Raw genomic sequence first — 15,754 nt, 5'->3', positions numbered from 1 at the left:
AATATGTGAACTTCTGATTGCCACCTGTGCAGATTATATTCAATCACGCTGTACTTTATGCAGTAAAGCCTCACTGAGACTTACATTGCCAGGGTCATTCAATTCTTTTTCAGTATTTCATACAGGGGGGAGGAAGATTGAGTCCCAAGATTAAAGAGTCATGCATGTGAGGAGACATCGCTTAAAATTACATATTGGCCAGCAATCTTCTGTGCTTCTGTAATACTCGCAAATACTGTGATCCTCATCCGGTTTGTGTCTGTAACCTTTCTGGTTACCCTTTAATAGATTTGCCCAGTTTTCAATAGGGAATGTCCCTAATTGCAATTCAACTCTACACTACATGTTGGTTCCTATTCGATCATTTTTCCGAGAGATAGAATGCCCCCGTGTTACGGACTTTGAGAGACAGATGGATGGACCGGCAGAGCCAATGACACGTACTGCATTAATCAGTTTGTTTGGAAGTGTTAACAAGCTAAGGCAGACCTACTATTGCCCGTTATCTCCCCCCACCCACCCTTACATAATCAGCGACGCTCCCTTCTTGCAGTCCCCATGTGTGTGGGGCAGTGAGCCCAATTTCCTTTAGATCTATGGATCCAGGAATATTGAGGCCACACCGTCAGTCCACGGAGGGAGTAACTCCCCCCCCCCCCACCCTCATCTCCCACCTCTTATTTTGGTCCGTGCCTTATACTTGGCTCTTGTTTTTGTCGCAAAAAAAAAACAAGCTTAGGCAGACATTTGTAAGAGCGGCTTGCCAGACCCCTTTGTCGTTCGGAGCAGCGCTGGCGTGGTTTGTGGTGTGTGTCGTCTCTCCGCTCACGTGCGCGCGTTTGCTCGGTCGGCGCTGCGTGGCAGACGTGGGACGAGGAGCTGGCGCGCTCGGCCACGTCCTGGGCGGCGCAGTGCAACTGGGACCACGGCCCCAGCCACCTCCTGCCGTCCATCGGGCAGAACCTGGCTGTGCACTGGGGCCGGTGAGACTCGCACGGAACACACGGGGGGTAGGGGAGGGGGGGGTACCACGGGGCGAACGGACGACTGACAGAGGTGCGCCAACTCCCATGTCGGTATGCAACCCACATAATAACGACGACGACGACAATAACCGGCACCAAGTGGCGATGATGTCACCACGGCGCTCGTGCCCGGCTAGGTGCACTGTTACCACACTTGGCGTGTCGAAGGCTTGCTTGTAGGAGGTCACGTGACAGACCCAGGTGCCGTGGGTTGACCGACTGAGATGACCTGCAGCTGCACGACCTGTGCTCGCCACTGTGCCAAACTCCCTGCGCTTTATCCGCCCGGCGCTCCACTTGTTGTGAGCATCACTCCTCCACTGTCGCTGAAGGGTGGCTGCCTCCTACTGCCCAGTAGCGGACTTCATGAGCCTTCTCCAGAGCCGCCGATCTTGACACCGTTGGTACCATAACAGTAAACACATACACAGAATGTTGCCGTGGTGTATTGGTTACCACACTGGACTTGCAATCCAGAGGTCGTTGGTTAGATCTTCTGACGAAGCAATTGAAATAATTAGAATATTTCTTAACTTCCACCCCCCACCCCTATCTAGTCAGGGGAATGTATGGGTGCACTGAAGTTGCGTGTGGTGGGGTAAAGTGTGGGTACCCCGCCTCTTACCCCAGCAGCACAACTTCATATTTAACCTTTAATGTACAAAAAACGCAAGAGCTTCTGCAAGGTTTTTGGAGGCCCGGGGCAAACATTCCAGATGAGGCCCTTCGTGAGCTGAGGCCCCTTTAAGACTTGATGCTTGGGGTAAATTTGCCCCGCATGTCCCACCTCTTCCCAGCCCACCTGCTTCCTCTGTGGCTCAGCATAACGCTTGCGCCAGCCGTGGTCAAACATGTCCGTGCTGTGGCAAGAAGTCATGATCGATTTTGATGGCATTTTGTTGTTATGCACTTGTTTTGTGTACGGTATCCTTGAGAGTGCAATTAACTTTGTCTGGTCATGTTCCACGGGGCATTAATACCTCAGAGAAACTCTTTGTCTTGCTCCATCAAAACCGCCCGTTCACAACGTTTATATATTTATTGGCACTTAAAGACTTCTGTTGCTGCGAGTGCTTCTTTAAACTGTTGCAACATGTGGAAAGGATCGTGAACCATCATGCCCTGGGGTGGATTATTTCCAATATATTTTTTATTTTCTCTCTGAATTTTCTCCAGATTTCTCTCGGTTTTTTTCTTCTTCAGATTTCTTTATTTTGCGGATGCCACACAAACCGGATTTCAAACACCTGCGGGGAAGGGGGGGGGTGAAAAAAGCCGTAGGTCATCTGTTGCTCATGAGTTTTGTCATCGTTCAAAATAACGTAGGTACTGTACGTACTCTTAAGCCGTCCTCCGTCTGCTGTAGCACCCACTCCTTGTTAGGTCACAACATCTTCAATCACCCCTCCCATCGATGCGAGTCCCCCAAACAAACACCACTGCTGTGACGTGGAGGAGGCCCGAACCAGGTTAAGAAGCAGCAACAGCTGTGACCCTGGTGGCGCGCATCAAGACCACGAGTTGAACCGAGTTCGCAGGCGATTGTAGTATAATGCATGAAACATTGTGTCGCCGCTATACAGATACCGTACAGTACATTGTACACATTCACACAGTACCTCCACATCGGTACACGCACAGCAAATATGCATTGCACTGGGTTGTTTACATTGGGTGATCCTGCTCGCTGTCATGCACGTGTAATCTCACACACATTAACCGGTAAGGACAGTCCACTTTCAAGCAGAATTAAACATTGGCTCACGTCCAAGGCCACACATACTTTCTGTGTGAAAGGAACTCACAGTGCCATAATGTGGAGTGACATAATCACCACGTCTCTGTGCGCGAGTGTTCGTGCGTAGCTGTGCGTGTGTGCATGCATGTGTGTGGGCATTGCTGAATAAGAATTTGTATTCACTGAAGCGAAAATTATGTATATATATACATTTTAAAATGTATGTAAAGTAAAGTTAAGAGTGCATGGTGGAGTAGAAGCGGGAAGGATGCATTGATTCATATTTATTCTTAAACTCACAGTACCTGCACTGAATGGCACGTGTAAGGGAATTGTTGCACGGTGCAGTAACAGTTCCATGCAACGTGCTGCGTGTGACGCCGCTTCCTGTAACCCACGTGCAAGGAACGATGCTGCACTGCAGCACCGTGCAACAGCCAATCACAAGCGGAGGACCGAGTCACATGGTCCCAGGGTCAAGGCTTTGTATTGGCTAATGATAACGGTAGTCTATATAACTGAATCTAAATAGTTTACACTGCATGTAAAATATACTACCTTAAACACAGACTTTGTTTACATTTACATCAAACTCGATACAGCATTTGAGAATTTATGGAATTAACAGCTTGCTGATTCTAGGTAGAGCTCTCGAGTGCAAATAGTAATAATATTGTTTGAAAAAATAAGAATAGGTTTTACCCTTTCTGGCAATAAAACAGGTGTTAAGATGTTCAAACACCAAATATAAACCTTTTGCAAGGAATCATGTCTACATTGACCACACGTACTTGTGGTTACCATGCAAACACACATGCTCTGATAAAAAATAATATATGCATTGTCTTTGAAATTGATTGGCCTACACCAGAGACAGCTTCCTTTAGGGCCTAGTCTCAACCAGTATTAGACGAGACAATGCCAAAAGGCGAACAACACAAAGACAACGCACTATCAGAGTATTTATAAAAGGTCCTGTTGGTAGATGCTCACCCCGAGTCCAGTAATAAACGTAGAATCAAACCGTTTTAAAGATTGAAGAGGAGCAAGTTCTAGATTTCACCCTTGAAGAACTAGACAGGGCCATTTTCTCCTGACCCAGATCGTATAAGTGTGGCCATCATCACCGAAGGTGGGAACCTATTGTTGGAAGAACATTTGCAGACTTGTTCACTGAACGCTTGCATACAAGATGAACAATGCAATCATGCAATGGTGCCTCAATCATTGTCCTGCTCAAAACGGCTGATAAAAAAATATACTTTTGAAGAAATACAGAGAACCATTAGCCTCATATTGCACATAGATATAAAGTGTTCACGAAGATGTTTATGCCACCGAGCACACAATGCAGAAATGTAAATCGGGATTTTGGGAAAGACAAGTAAATATGAAACACGTCATTATTCTGAGCCTGCGTAGACGCGCAAACGACAGGAGGTTCTGTGGAAATGTGACGCGGTCATCTTAGCGCTCACAAATCATGGCATACATGTAAATGCGTGGATTCAAAAACAAACAAACCATTCAAAGCGAGGATCTTGCCAGAGTTCGTCACAAAGGTATTCTCAAAATTGTATTGAACATATGAAGGAATAGAGCATGAAGGGAGAAATTAACTGCGGGATATCATTGAATCAGAATTACAATATTAATTGATCCTGGAGAAATCCGACGAACTGTGAAGCTCTTTTTTCACAGATGTACAGTAGGGCCGGGTCAGAAAGTTACAACAGCAAATAATGCAAATAAAAAAAAACGATAGGAGTGCAAAGATAAGAAAGGTATTGAAGAAGTTAATAAAGGAGGCTGCAAGGTTATACTTCATTACGAGGAAGCACAGTTGTCATACCAAGTTCGCTATTAAAGACAAACAAGATACGTGTTGGAGGGACACAAACGAGAAATGCATCATGTGCTGTACACCCAGGGCAATGATTGAAGGTGGATTGTAATCGAAATGATGCAAGAAAGAAATTAGGTCAAAGTATTTCTTGGAAAACTGACCATGATGATGAAAAACAATGAACCATTGTGCCGAAAGAAGTTTTCAATCGATGCTCATTACCTGCGCAGATATGTTGATTCGAAACTTGTACATTGGCAAAACACATGAAGCTGAAAAGTGGACAAATACGCATAGAGAGTTGCATCTTTGGAATTACACTGAGAGATGGAGGAGGAACACATGGCATAGCGATCACAAATTCTGGACATCATCGCGTTGTCTGCTTATAAAAGTAAGTGGGCTTTGCCAGGACAAATCCCTGGAAGGTATCCTGGCCGATGTTTGAGACTGATGACAGAGTATGTATGTTGAATATTTTTCGCACCGTGCTAATCGAGGTGCAGGGAAAGGACAACAAACTAAACACAAAAAAGCAGTTCGAAAGAAACAGGTTTCCGATTTAGATTTTTTAAAAGTGGCAACCAATGGCGATGATACACTTCCTAGGACAACCACATTGGCTGAGGAGTGATAAGCTGCGGTCTTGAACAGATGGATCGTTGAAATGATCTTGCGATCAAGTTCCATGCAACCTTGCTATGTGGATCGTCATCGGTGCAACCCACTATGTGTGCTGCATGCAGTTGCAAACAACTTCTCTTGTACCGAATGCACCATGCGGGAAGTGATGTCACTGGCAAAATGTTGCCTGTGGCCATTTTTATGTTGTGCTGCATGGTCTAACAAGGCCTTAAAATCAATGTTCATTGAATAGTATTGTCCGTAATAGGTTCACGTTGCCACTGCAGTCACGAGTGACGCTACTTTAACAAGACCCTGAATAATGGCAATTTATTAAATTATCGGGATGGGTGACTCGTTTTACCTGCAACATAGAGTATACATAAAATCAGTGGACACTTTTGTCTCTTTTGAAATACTCGCAGGGGCAATACTAGCTGAAATTACGAACGAGTATTTTTTACATTGATAATCGTTTTATCAAATTAATATACAGCTGCCAATACATTGAACCAGTGCGATAATCTCTCTTAAAATATAAAAGGTCAAAGTAAATTCCAGCTGAAATGAACATTGAGGCGGTGCTCATCTATTTAAAGCACTGAGCAAGTGGTGGAAATTCAACATTCCTATGGCAGGGGCAAGTCAATACATAGAACAACCTTCTGTTGTCTTCCTCAAAGAGAAGTGCTCATTTGATCGACTCTAGAGGCATGATGCGCCGAGTCAATCGAACCAACCAGGATGTGAACTCGCAACCTTCTGACTGGGAGCCGCCCGCTCTTATCGCTGACCCACCCAGTCGGCACACAGTAATGCAACTGAGTGCGTCCGCCAGATTGACTCCTGCATAACACGAGACAGTTTGCCGCTGAGGGACCCTGCATACCAGCCAGAGACCACACGAATGGAACCACGGCAGTGAAAACGTTCAGAACCCCTGATTAATTTGATTTTCCGTGAGCGCGTGAGAAAGCCGATGCCTTGGCTGCGACTCTGTCCGGCCCTACATCCATCTGTCCCCAAGTGACAGCGGTGGGCTCTCGTTGCTGTGTCACAAATCCGTCGAATCAAAGCGCGCCCCCTCTGTTCGCACCACCGCGCAATCTTTCACTCCTCCTGCACGTGGCGCAAGGTGACAAAATAATTGGCGGCTCTTCGTAAAAATTTTTATCTACCTCCCCGTGCTCAAACCAAGTTTGTGGTGGGTTGAAGCCCATGTTTATTTGCAGCCCTGAGCAGTTGGGCAGAATTTTGCACAGACGCATCGCGGGGTCCAGTATATCCATAGCACATCCACACCCAACCGCGGATGATTTCCCACAAAGTGGTACTTTATTTTAATTTCTGCAGAGAGTTATCCCCTAATTAGAAACTCATTTGCATAGCTCATAACGCTGGCAGGGTATTGGGGACAATTGCTGTGAACCAGTCGGGACTGATGGATCGTGTAGACAGAATGTAAGTGAGATGCCCATCGGCTGGTCCATGAGGTGTCCAGAGCAGGCAGCACAGAAAGTAGGCTCCCATAGTTTAGGGTAGGGGTCGAAGAATTTAATTCCTGTTTTTTTTTAATTAAACCACATGAGTGTCTAGTGCTGGCCAGAGTCGATTGCTGGCTTCATGTTCTTCACATTGAGCACGGGACCATGGGGAGGAGTAAAGGAGTGGGGTGCATTGCTGAAAGCAGAGTGAACTGGAGAATTTCAGTGTTCCAGAGATACAGCTGACTCACATCAAGAAACATCTCATCTCAAAGTCATTATCTCACTTATTATTGAGCTTTGGGTCGCTATCCACTCGTTAAAGTCCCAAGATGTACTCGGGCAATGTTTTTTTTTGTATGACAATTGTTGCCAGACATTTACACTTGGCAATGGTTGCCGCAACAATGTTTTATTGTAAAAAAAAAATCGCACCTCCGATTAGCACGGTTGGCTATGTATGGCGCAAAAGAAGTTCAACATACACACATTAAAAAAGTGTAGTTACCCAATCCTGGACAAATATGATGTCTGCAACTGCGATGGCAATGTCCAATCAGGTCACGTAACTCCCTAAGGTTGAGTGCTTTGTAGGACAATGGTCAAGGTCAAGGCGCAGCCCTGCAATGCCTCGCTCACGTCACCGCTGGCAGAAGTGCCTCTAACGAGCTCTTGAGAGGCCCTCGAGTCGAGTATCCTGGCCTCCTCTCCCCACACTATAGACCAACAATTGTTCAACAAATACACTCTTCAACAAACTCTGTTTTTAATATCGCGAACAGAATTCCATTTTGCCATTGCTGTATAAAAGCATACCGTTGCCGTACCAAGTCGCCATCGTTGCTCAGGGTAAATGCCTTTGCCGGTAACAAATAGGCAGAATCCATCATGGCCCTAGTGTGGCCCAATTCTGTGTTTCTCGAGCAGTATCTCAGTGGAATCCTTTGGCTGACTTTCTACAAAGCGGTCGTCGTTGTATTCACCCCGGAGCGATGATGGGCTAAGCCGAGCACCAGGACGTGATCTTGCAGCATCGTGGCAGGCGAGTAGAGCGCGCAGCTGCGGTCAGCGCTTGCCGCACTCTGTCACGTGCAGTGTTAAGCTACAGCTCAATTCAACTCCACGCGGCTGGTTTACATAGACGCCTTGCACCCCCCCCCATCGCCCCCACCTCTGCTAGTGACTTGGTGTGTGTGTGTGTGCGTCTGCAGGATAGATAGAGGAGATCTGAATGTGCTGTGTTGGCACAGATCAAACAAATGTCACCACTCTCCTTCCTTAAACACCGCAGTTGTAATAAAGAGAACACAGTAGGCTGACGCAGTTGGGACAATGGCTCTTCTTCAGAGCGGACAGAGAGAGCAATCAGACCATTCAAACTGAATTATCGTTTTGAGAGCGCATTTTTACAACGCGCGCGGTGTCTGGAAAAACGGGAGGGAGCACCGATGATGTATTGATTGGCGCACTGTCCTGTGAGCCTGGCGACCCGAGTTTGATTCCTGTCTGTGGCTAACATCAGCGGCGAGTGACATCTATTACTATTTACTCCTATTTTTGTTATTTTACCAGGTAAGGCCCACTGAGCTATATAGCCATTTTTCAGGAGCGACCTGCCCACAAATGATAGCTCAACGAAGTGGCTTACCATGTGGAATTTTATAGTAGAAATACAACGCATGTTTTAAAAAAAGACACGGGGAGAACATGCAAACTCCAAATATATAAGCGTCAGGGTCGAGGTTGAAGCCACGATCTCCTGTATACCACCGCAGCGTCCTGAAACTGTCCTGAGCACCTCCTCTTCACCAACCGGTAGTGATCAGCTTGGTGAAGTATGGTTAAACAAGCACCATCACCAATAAGGCATAGGGGAGGCCTTCATCAAGCAGTGGACTAACAAAGGGCTGCATCTTAAAGTGTTGCATTGAATAAACCAGTAAACTGGAGATGTGTTAATTACTGTATTTTCAAAGTATTTTATTTCATTCACACTATATTTTAAAACAGACATACGCATATAAGGTAAATGTTGTATATAGTGGCACGTCTTCAGAGCAAGAATTAGATGTACACATTACATCATTTAGTTATAAGGCAGTGTTAATGATTAATGTGGTACATGACCGCGAAAACGGTCCCGTTAACACTTTGTGAAAGCTATTCAGAGAGTTGGCACGAGCTGTTTCTATTAATGTCGCGTGTTTGCTAACAACACAAATGATTTTAAATCGTAAAAAAAAAGACCAGAATGGACGTGAAACGCTATGCTGTGTCAGTGGCCATGCAATGCCCATCGCCCAACGAGATCGACATGTGCATGAGCATTGTGGATGCTGCCGCGGTGCGATGCTTCGCACGCGAGGACTTTGCCATCCCGGATCGACACTTGAGACGAACGGCGCGCTGGCTTCTGAAGCCACCCCCCGCCGCTGTCCACCAAGCGGATTGAATTCGTACGCCGACGGCCGCCCATCGGCAGGGCAGGTCGCGTGCGGTTTTGGTCAAGCGTGAGTAATCCCACCTCTTCCGAGATGTCCGGGCAGCATGGAGGAGTAGGCCGAATGCCGTCCAGAGGAATTATCCAGGGCTCCCTCTCGCGGAGGCCTTTTCCCCGCAGCAGTGGCGCGAGCAGTCTGCTGGACGTCTGTGCAAAAGAGCTTCATAGCTCATCGGATTTCCCCAGGATAAATAAAGATTGTGAATTACAGTCCGCAACATTTAACTTTTCGTGTGCATACGTGGTGGATGGAGCGTGATGCCTCCGTGCATTTCTTTAGAGCACTTAAATGTTCGTACAAATACCTTTATTTACGTCATCAATACTTCAACCTGTTTCTCTTAGCGGTGGTGGCGGTGGTGGGGGGGGCGATGTAAAATGGTCACTTGTGGAATCTATCAAGGTGCTGATAATGTTGGACGGTGCGGCGTATTCACTCGCGACTCTCCCCTGTTTGTTTTGTTAATTTGTCCTCACCTCTTCTTCCGCAGCCACCGGCCACCGTCGTTCCACGTGCAGGCTTGGTACGACGAGGCCAAGGACTATCAGTACCCCTACGAGCAGGAGTGCAACCCCTGGTGCCCCTTCCGCTGCAACGGGGCTGTCTGCACGCACTACACGCAGGTCAGTGCACCGCCCTCCCTCCTGCTGCCTCATTGGCTCGTCCGTTCGTTCGTCTCGTTTCGTTCGTCCATCGTCCTCAGCCATGGTCAATCCGTGGCTCCCGAGCTGCTGCTGCTGCTGCCATCTCACACGATCCTGCGAAGTAATAAGCTACCTGGCACTTACACGTGAATTGATTTTCATTGCTCCATCTCTTCTGTGGATGTGATCTCAAATGCGGTCCAAGCTTTGGCTGCAACTCCATTTTTTCTTGAACCATCGGCCATAATCCCTTCCAGCCTTAACATGTCCTGTCCTATCCCACTTACTTTAACCAACAGTGTGAATTATGTCATACATTTGTTGATATTATCTAATCCGTGTGTTCATATTTATGTCTCTCATTGTAAGTCTAACTGTGCATCTCTTCCGGGCATTGTTCTATATGTTCCGTGAATGACCGTGTTTCTGAACCATACGTGATATCAGGTAGCACGGATTGAACGTTCATTTAGCCAAAAACGCAAAGCACTACTGATCATCCATAATATAGGTTGTTTGGGTTAGATCGTGGAAATATTCATGTGTCGTTAAACCCGCCACCACCCGACACAGCCAATTTGTAAGGTTTGTCACGTAAACAGAACATGCCAATTCGTTACTAGTAGAGTACACCGGTGGTCAGCATAGCAAAGTTACATGCAAACTATTTATGCGTAAGCCGTTTGGGACATGACTATTCAAAGGCCCGATTCATATGTCGCCAAATGCACCTCCTCTTCATCCAATGTCATGGAGAGAAATCAAAAGCGCTGATGTCTCGATGACCAAGGATGGGGAATATCCCCAAGGTGCTGTGGTTTGGTCCTTTAATCACAGTGCGACTGTGGGTGTGCACCCTGATCTGAACAGTTTGCATTGTTGCAGTTTGAGCTATGTCCAAATATGTCAGCCGAGTGCCGTTGTTGTTGTTCGTCAAATGAACGTTAAATAAACAGGACGCTGTCGTCTCTGCTCAAACAAGCATGTGGCAGGACCCATCGCCATCGGGCAGCCCAGAGGCACGAGCAGAAATTCAAACGTCCTATGGTGGGGGTCAGCCTCTCCATGGGACAACTGTAGTCGACCATAAATTAAAAGTAAAATGATAAACCCCAGAGAACAGCGGGCTGGAGGGATGATAGATAAACCACACAACTTCCATACTTTCTGCTCTGGTATCTACCCAGAGTGTCACCGACAAAGCAAACCATACAAAGCCACGATCTGACTTCTGTAATTAGTGCGCATGACTGCTCTTAATAACGCACGGGAACAACAGCATCACGAATGCCATTGCGGGGATCCCTGCCCATCGTGGTTGGAATTCTTTCGCGGTTTCACGTGAATCGTCCAGAAAGCCGTGGGTGCTGCGGCTTTGATGCCCGGCCAGCCAGATCGCCCTGCCAGATCTCGCCCGGCGCATGATTGAGAACGTGGTTGGATTTTGTATATCTGTGCGTAATTCAAACCAGCTCGCCATATTCTCGAGCCCAGAATTTTGCCTCAAGGAGGGACTTTCAGCGGGACAAGTGCTCTGGTGTGGACATGGACTCTCGCGCCAATGCTTTGAATAGTTTATTTATAAAAGCGGTTGCCACAAGATTAATTACCCTTTTACACCCGCATTCAATTTAATATTTTTTCCCCCCTGCAGTGTTGTGTATAATGGGCTCTTGTATTTCAAAGGTTCATGTGTAAGTACTGCCTGTGAACCTTACATTTCTGCTTCTCCAATAACACCCTTACAATCCTTAGCAACCAATGGTCGCAGCTCTTTATGCGTATTTTGGGCTGAGTCGACCGTGAGGTGATACACACATCGGCACAGTCTTGATCTAACCCAGAACAAAAGGAAGGAATCACTGCCCTCTGTGGCAACCTCCCCTCCTGCTTTCCATTCTTAAATCTCATCGCCAGAAATGTAATCAGTACTTGCTTGTGGAGTATATATGTACAAGCAGATTCCAGGAAGCTGTCGAAACTTTTAAAGCTTCAAAAAACAATGTTCCAAGAATTCCTATAGGCATGTGATTACGAGATATTTTTAGACCTTTAAATTATTATTTTCAAAGTTTTTTTTTTTGTTCAAGCAAGGGCTCGCTGCGGGGAGGCCAGCGCGTTTCCTGTCGAACGCTGCCAGGTTTGATTCCAGCTTCCTGCGTCTCCTGCGAAAATTGCCGACGCAGCGTTTCCCTCAACAGCGCACAAAAAGCGGCCCCAAGGCCCGCTGCTGTCGGCTTGGACGTTGGCCAAACGTAAACACAGGTGTCTCGTATAAACGGTGTCTGCACAATAACGGCGCGATATGCCAGACGCATTGCCACCTCATGTGATGGCACGATTGTTCAAGGCCCCCCCCCCCCCTCGTGAATTATTTTTTATTGTTTTACTCAATTGAGCTTTGAGGTAGTGCCCATCTCCTATTTTCAGCCCTAAGACAGTGGTAGACATTCCTATGACAGGGGACGTTTCCATCGCACAGCCAACTCTTGATTTCCCTACAAAGTGGTAGTCATTTTATTTACCATGTGGGGATGATGGGTTGAGTCAACCCCCAACCAGCATTTTAACTCTTAACCTTTCAAATATGAGACACCCGGAATGGATAGGGTTTTTTAAATTCCCTAAGTAAACGGTGGTTGTCTTATGGAGCGATTAGCTCCCGTCATAGGAATGATGAATTTCCATCAGTGGACCGGGACTTCCAGCGGTGATGAGAACCAAGCGACTGTTCGTTTGAGTTGATATACACTTTGACCTCAGCTTTAGAGCCAGTCTGGAGAGACGCTTGGCAGCGGTTGCAAATAAAATGCCACCAAGCTGCTTAAAACAACAACAGTATTTATAAAAACGCTTACTGAGACCAAAAACACAACGTGTTGCATAAAAAAAAAACAAAGCAAAACAATGTGCGTTTAAAAAACTTAAATGGAGCATGACGGTTCCAGCATGTTGTTTGAATTAGTCTGGATAAAAACATGGAGAGGCGGGGGTTATCGGTATTTAATTTTTTTCTTTGAATCATTTACCATCTGCTGACTCAAAATACTTTTTACTGATGAGAGGAAGAAAAAAAAGCTGCTAAATATGTGTAGTGACTGCCTCAGAGACACTGAGAGTAGGAGGCGCTCTATTTATTAACGGCCTTAACAGTTAACACTTGGTAACTAAAGCTCCCAGTCAGGACAGCTGGCAGACTGCCTGACTGACGACGCCGAGATGGTGAAGACGGCGACGAAGACTCCAGCAGCATGACGAGGGGACCCCACTCCAGACGACAGCCCCGAGCCTTCGCTTGGGGCCCCCTTTTATCCTCCCAGCGTGGCCTCGCTCCGCCCCAGCCACGCCCCCCGCGGGTTCCCGGGCTTCCCTCACGTGCCCCTTCTGTCACCTTTCCCCTACATCCCTCTCTCTGACTTGTCACGTGACCTGCTGTCAGCCAGGGCTGCTGCAACTGCAGATCCCCTTCTCTGCCAGCAGCAAGCGCTTTGCTTCTGAGTGACCGATTCTATGTCACTACAGATGTAAGAGGCTCAAACTGATATTTCCAGCGTGCACGCTGCGATGCGGAATCGGTTGATCGCTGCGATTTCATGGAGTGTACTGGGTCCCGTGTTACGTCTCTTTAAAACGTTTCGTCTGGTTTCTGTTTTTCCAAAGGTAGGCCACATGTCTTGATGCAGCTGAACCAATTGATGCAGCTGCAACAGCCAGATTCTCTTTTAAAATGTGACGATTTTTTTTTACAAACATCCGCACCAGGAAAAAGCCGCAACCCTAAACTCGAATTTGCGCGCTTGCGAGCTGCTTTAAGTCTCAGGTTCACGTTTCATCCACAAAAATGCCGCCCTTGCCGTCTGACTCCTGATTATTGGACGCACACATTTATACCTTTGCGTCAAACTCCGTTAACATGAGGTCATGCGGATGCCTCGATGGCCTCGGAAGGATTGAGAATACTGTATAACTATGTCGGAGTCTGACAGCCGACGTCTGAATCTCATGCTCTTACTCCGAAAGTTGTCACACGTCACCATCTAAACATGAATTCTAGATTTAAAGCTAAACATGGTCACCGATGACCGCAACTTTCACCGCATTGATGCTGTTTTACGCAAGTGCTGCCGTGTCTCTAGGACTGGCTTATTTTTTAAGATGAGGGAGGCGTTTGAGTTGAACTGTCTCAACTTCGCATGGGATTGGGCTCGCTACGGTTTAAAGTGAGCTTTGGCTGCGCCTTTTAGCGAGTGAAAATTTTAAAATCGGTGGCTGTGTAAATATGGTTTTGTGCTATTTTTGGGCTCTGTACGCACTATTCAGAAAGTTTCCGTATGGGAAGTTTCAAGTAATGTATTTCACAAGGCTACTTTAACTGACAGCAAATAAAAAGCACGCTTGAATTACAATATGAGAAACAGTAAAAATGTCAGGAACAATTACAGTTGAGTCAGAAACAGCGTAACCGACACTATTCCACAAAGGTGAACAATGAGTGTAAAGCAAATACAGCGAATCTACAATTTGTAATATAAGTGGACATTTCTCTGGCCGTGTGCACGCATCGGTGACACAAGCGGACACTACTTGTGCGATTGCGTAATTGCAATTGGGGCAGAGCGTAGCGACCAGTCTAGCCGTGTGCGCTCGGCGTTCCACAGGCGGCCGCGCGTGCGAACTGGAATGGGTTCTTGGAAGAGCCCCCTAATTCGGTTTCCGTTCTGTGCCAGGGAGAGCAAACCACGGCTGGAAGTTCACGCGAAAAACACAATCCCGCTAGATTCAGCAGCGCTCCACAGCCCGGTGCATGTACGTGGGCGCGTGCGTGTTTTCGCTCTCGTTCGTTCGTTTTTTTTGGCATCTGGGGAATTTGAGAGCGAAGTCTCGCAGCGTTAAGCTCACCGAACAACACAACGCAACGTGCCCGCGGGGCCTCAGACAGCATTCAGAGTCAGGCTAACATTTGACCAGGCAAAGAAAACTGGGTCAGCAGCAGACGGGTTTGCAAAGAAAACACATGCCCTGTGCTTTTTCTCCCTTCAAATATTTTATTTGTCTTTTTGCCACATTAACCCTTGAGCTGGAAGCCGACACAACACACTCTCGTGCAGGCCACGCGTGTTAAAGGCGTACCCGTGCACGTGCGCATTTACCACGTGTGGCGCACGTGTATGAATGTATGTACGTGTATGTATAATTTGAAGATTGTATTGTGGGGGCTTAAACATTGTGGATCGTCGTATTCGCAATGTTATGCGCATGTACAAAAAACCGTGGATAATTAATCGCAGATGATAGGAATAATTCGTTCTACCGTATTCGTGTGTACACTACCTTGGTGGGTCTTTGTTCTACCGTATTCGTGTGTACACTACCTTGGTGGGTCTTTGTTCTACCTTATTCGTGTGTACACTGCCTTGGTGGGTCTTTGTTCTACCGTATTCGTGTGTACACTACCTTGGTGGGTCTTCGTTCTACCGTATTCGTGTGTACACTACCTTTGTAGATCTTCGTTCTATCGGCTTTAGCGTCACATTCTTCACTCGTGTACTCCTCACACAGGTTAGTTCTCAAAATTGTACATTTTGGATTCTCCACCATTCAAAACGTCCAAGTATAAACTTCCATTGGCCTAGGTTCAAAAACAACAACAAAAAGTAAAAACTAAATATTTTTCAAAATATTAGAGGGTCATAAATTTGAGGGTCCAATTTCCAAAATGTTTTTTTCCTTTCAGCTATAGGCACAGACTCGATTATATCCGTGCCAGAATTCAGCTCTCTTCTAGAAAATCATTCGAATTTGCGTCAGTTACTACATCGTCTGTGCGTATTAGACGTGCGGTTATGAATGGATGCTTATGAAATATCTACGTATGTATTGTTGTCTTGAGGA

At 46.5% G+C, this 15,754-nt stretch overlaps 1 protein-coding gene across 1 annotated transcript in view; it reads left to right on the top strand.

The window, feature by feature from the left end:
- LOC116944114 (cysteine-rich secretory protein LCCL domain-containing 1-like) overlaps positions 1–15,754 on the top strand; it is a 51,976-nt gene that overhangs the window by 9,581 nt on the left and 26,641 nt on the right. The window contains exons 3-4 of the mRNA XM_032957542.2: positions 865–983; positions 9,709–9,841. Coding sequence (XP_032813433.2) covers positions 865–983; positions 9,709–9,841 — 252 coding nt within the window. The remainder of the gene's footprint in view (positions 1–864; positions 984–9,708; positions 9,842–15,754) is intronic.

Source organism: Petromyzon marinus, chromosome 20, assembly GCF_048934315.1.
Source record: "Petromyzon marinus isolate PM22_M1 ecotype Great Lakes invasive population chromosome 20, UKy_Petmar_22M1.pri1.0, whole genome shotgun sequence".
NCBI classification, from domain to species: domain Eukaryota; kingdom Metazoa; phylum Chordata; class Hyperoartia; order Petromyzontiformes; family Petromyzontidae; genus Petromyzon; species Petromyzon marinus.
This window is presented reverse-complemented; position numbering and strand designations above follow the sequence as displayed.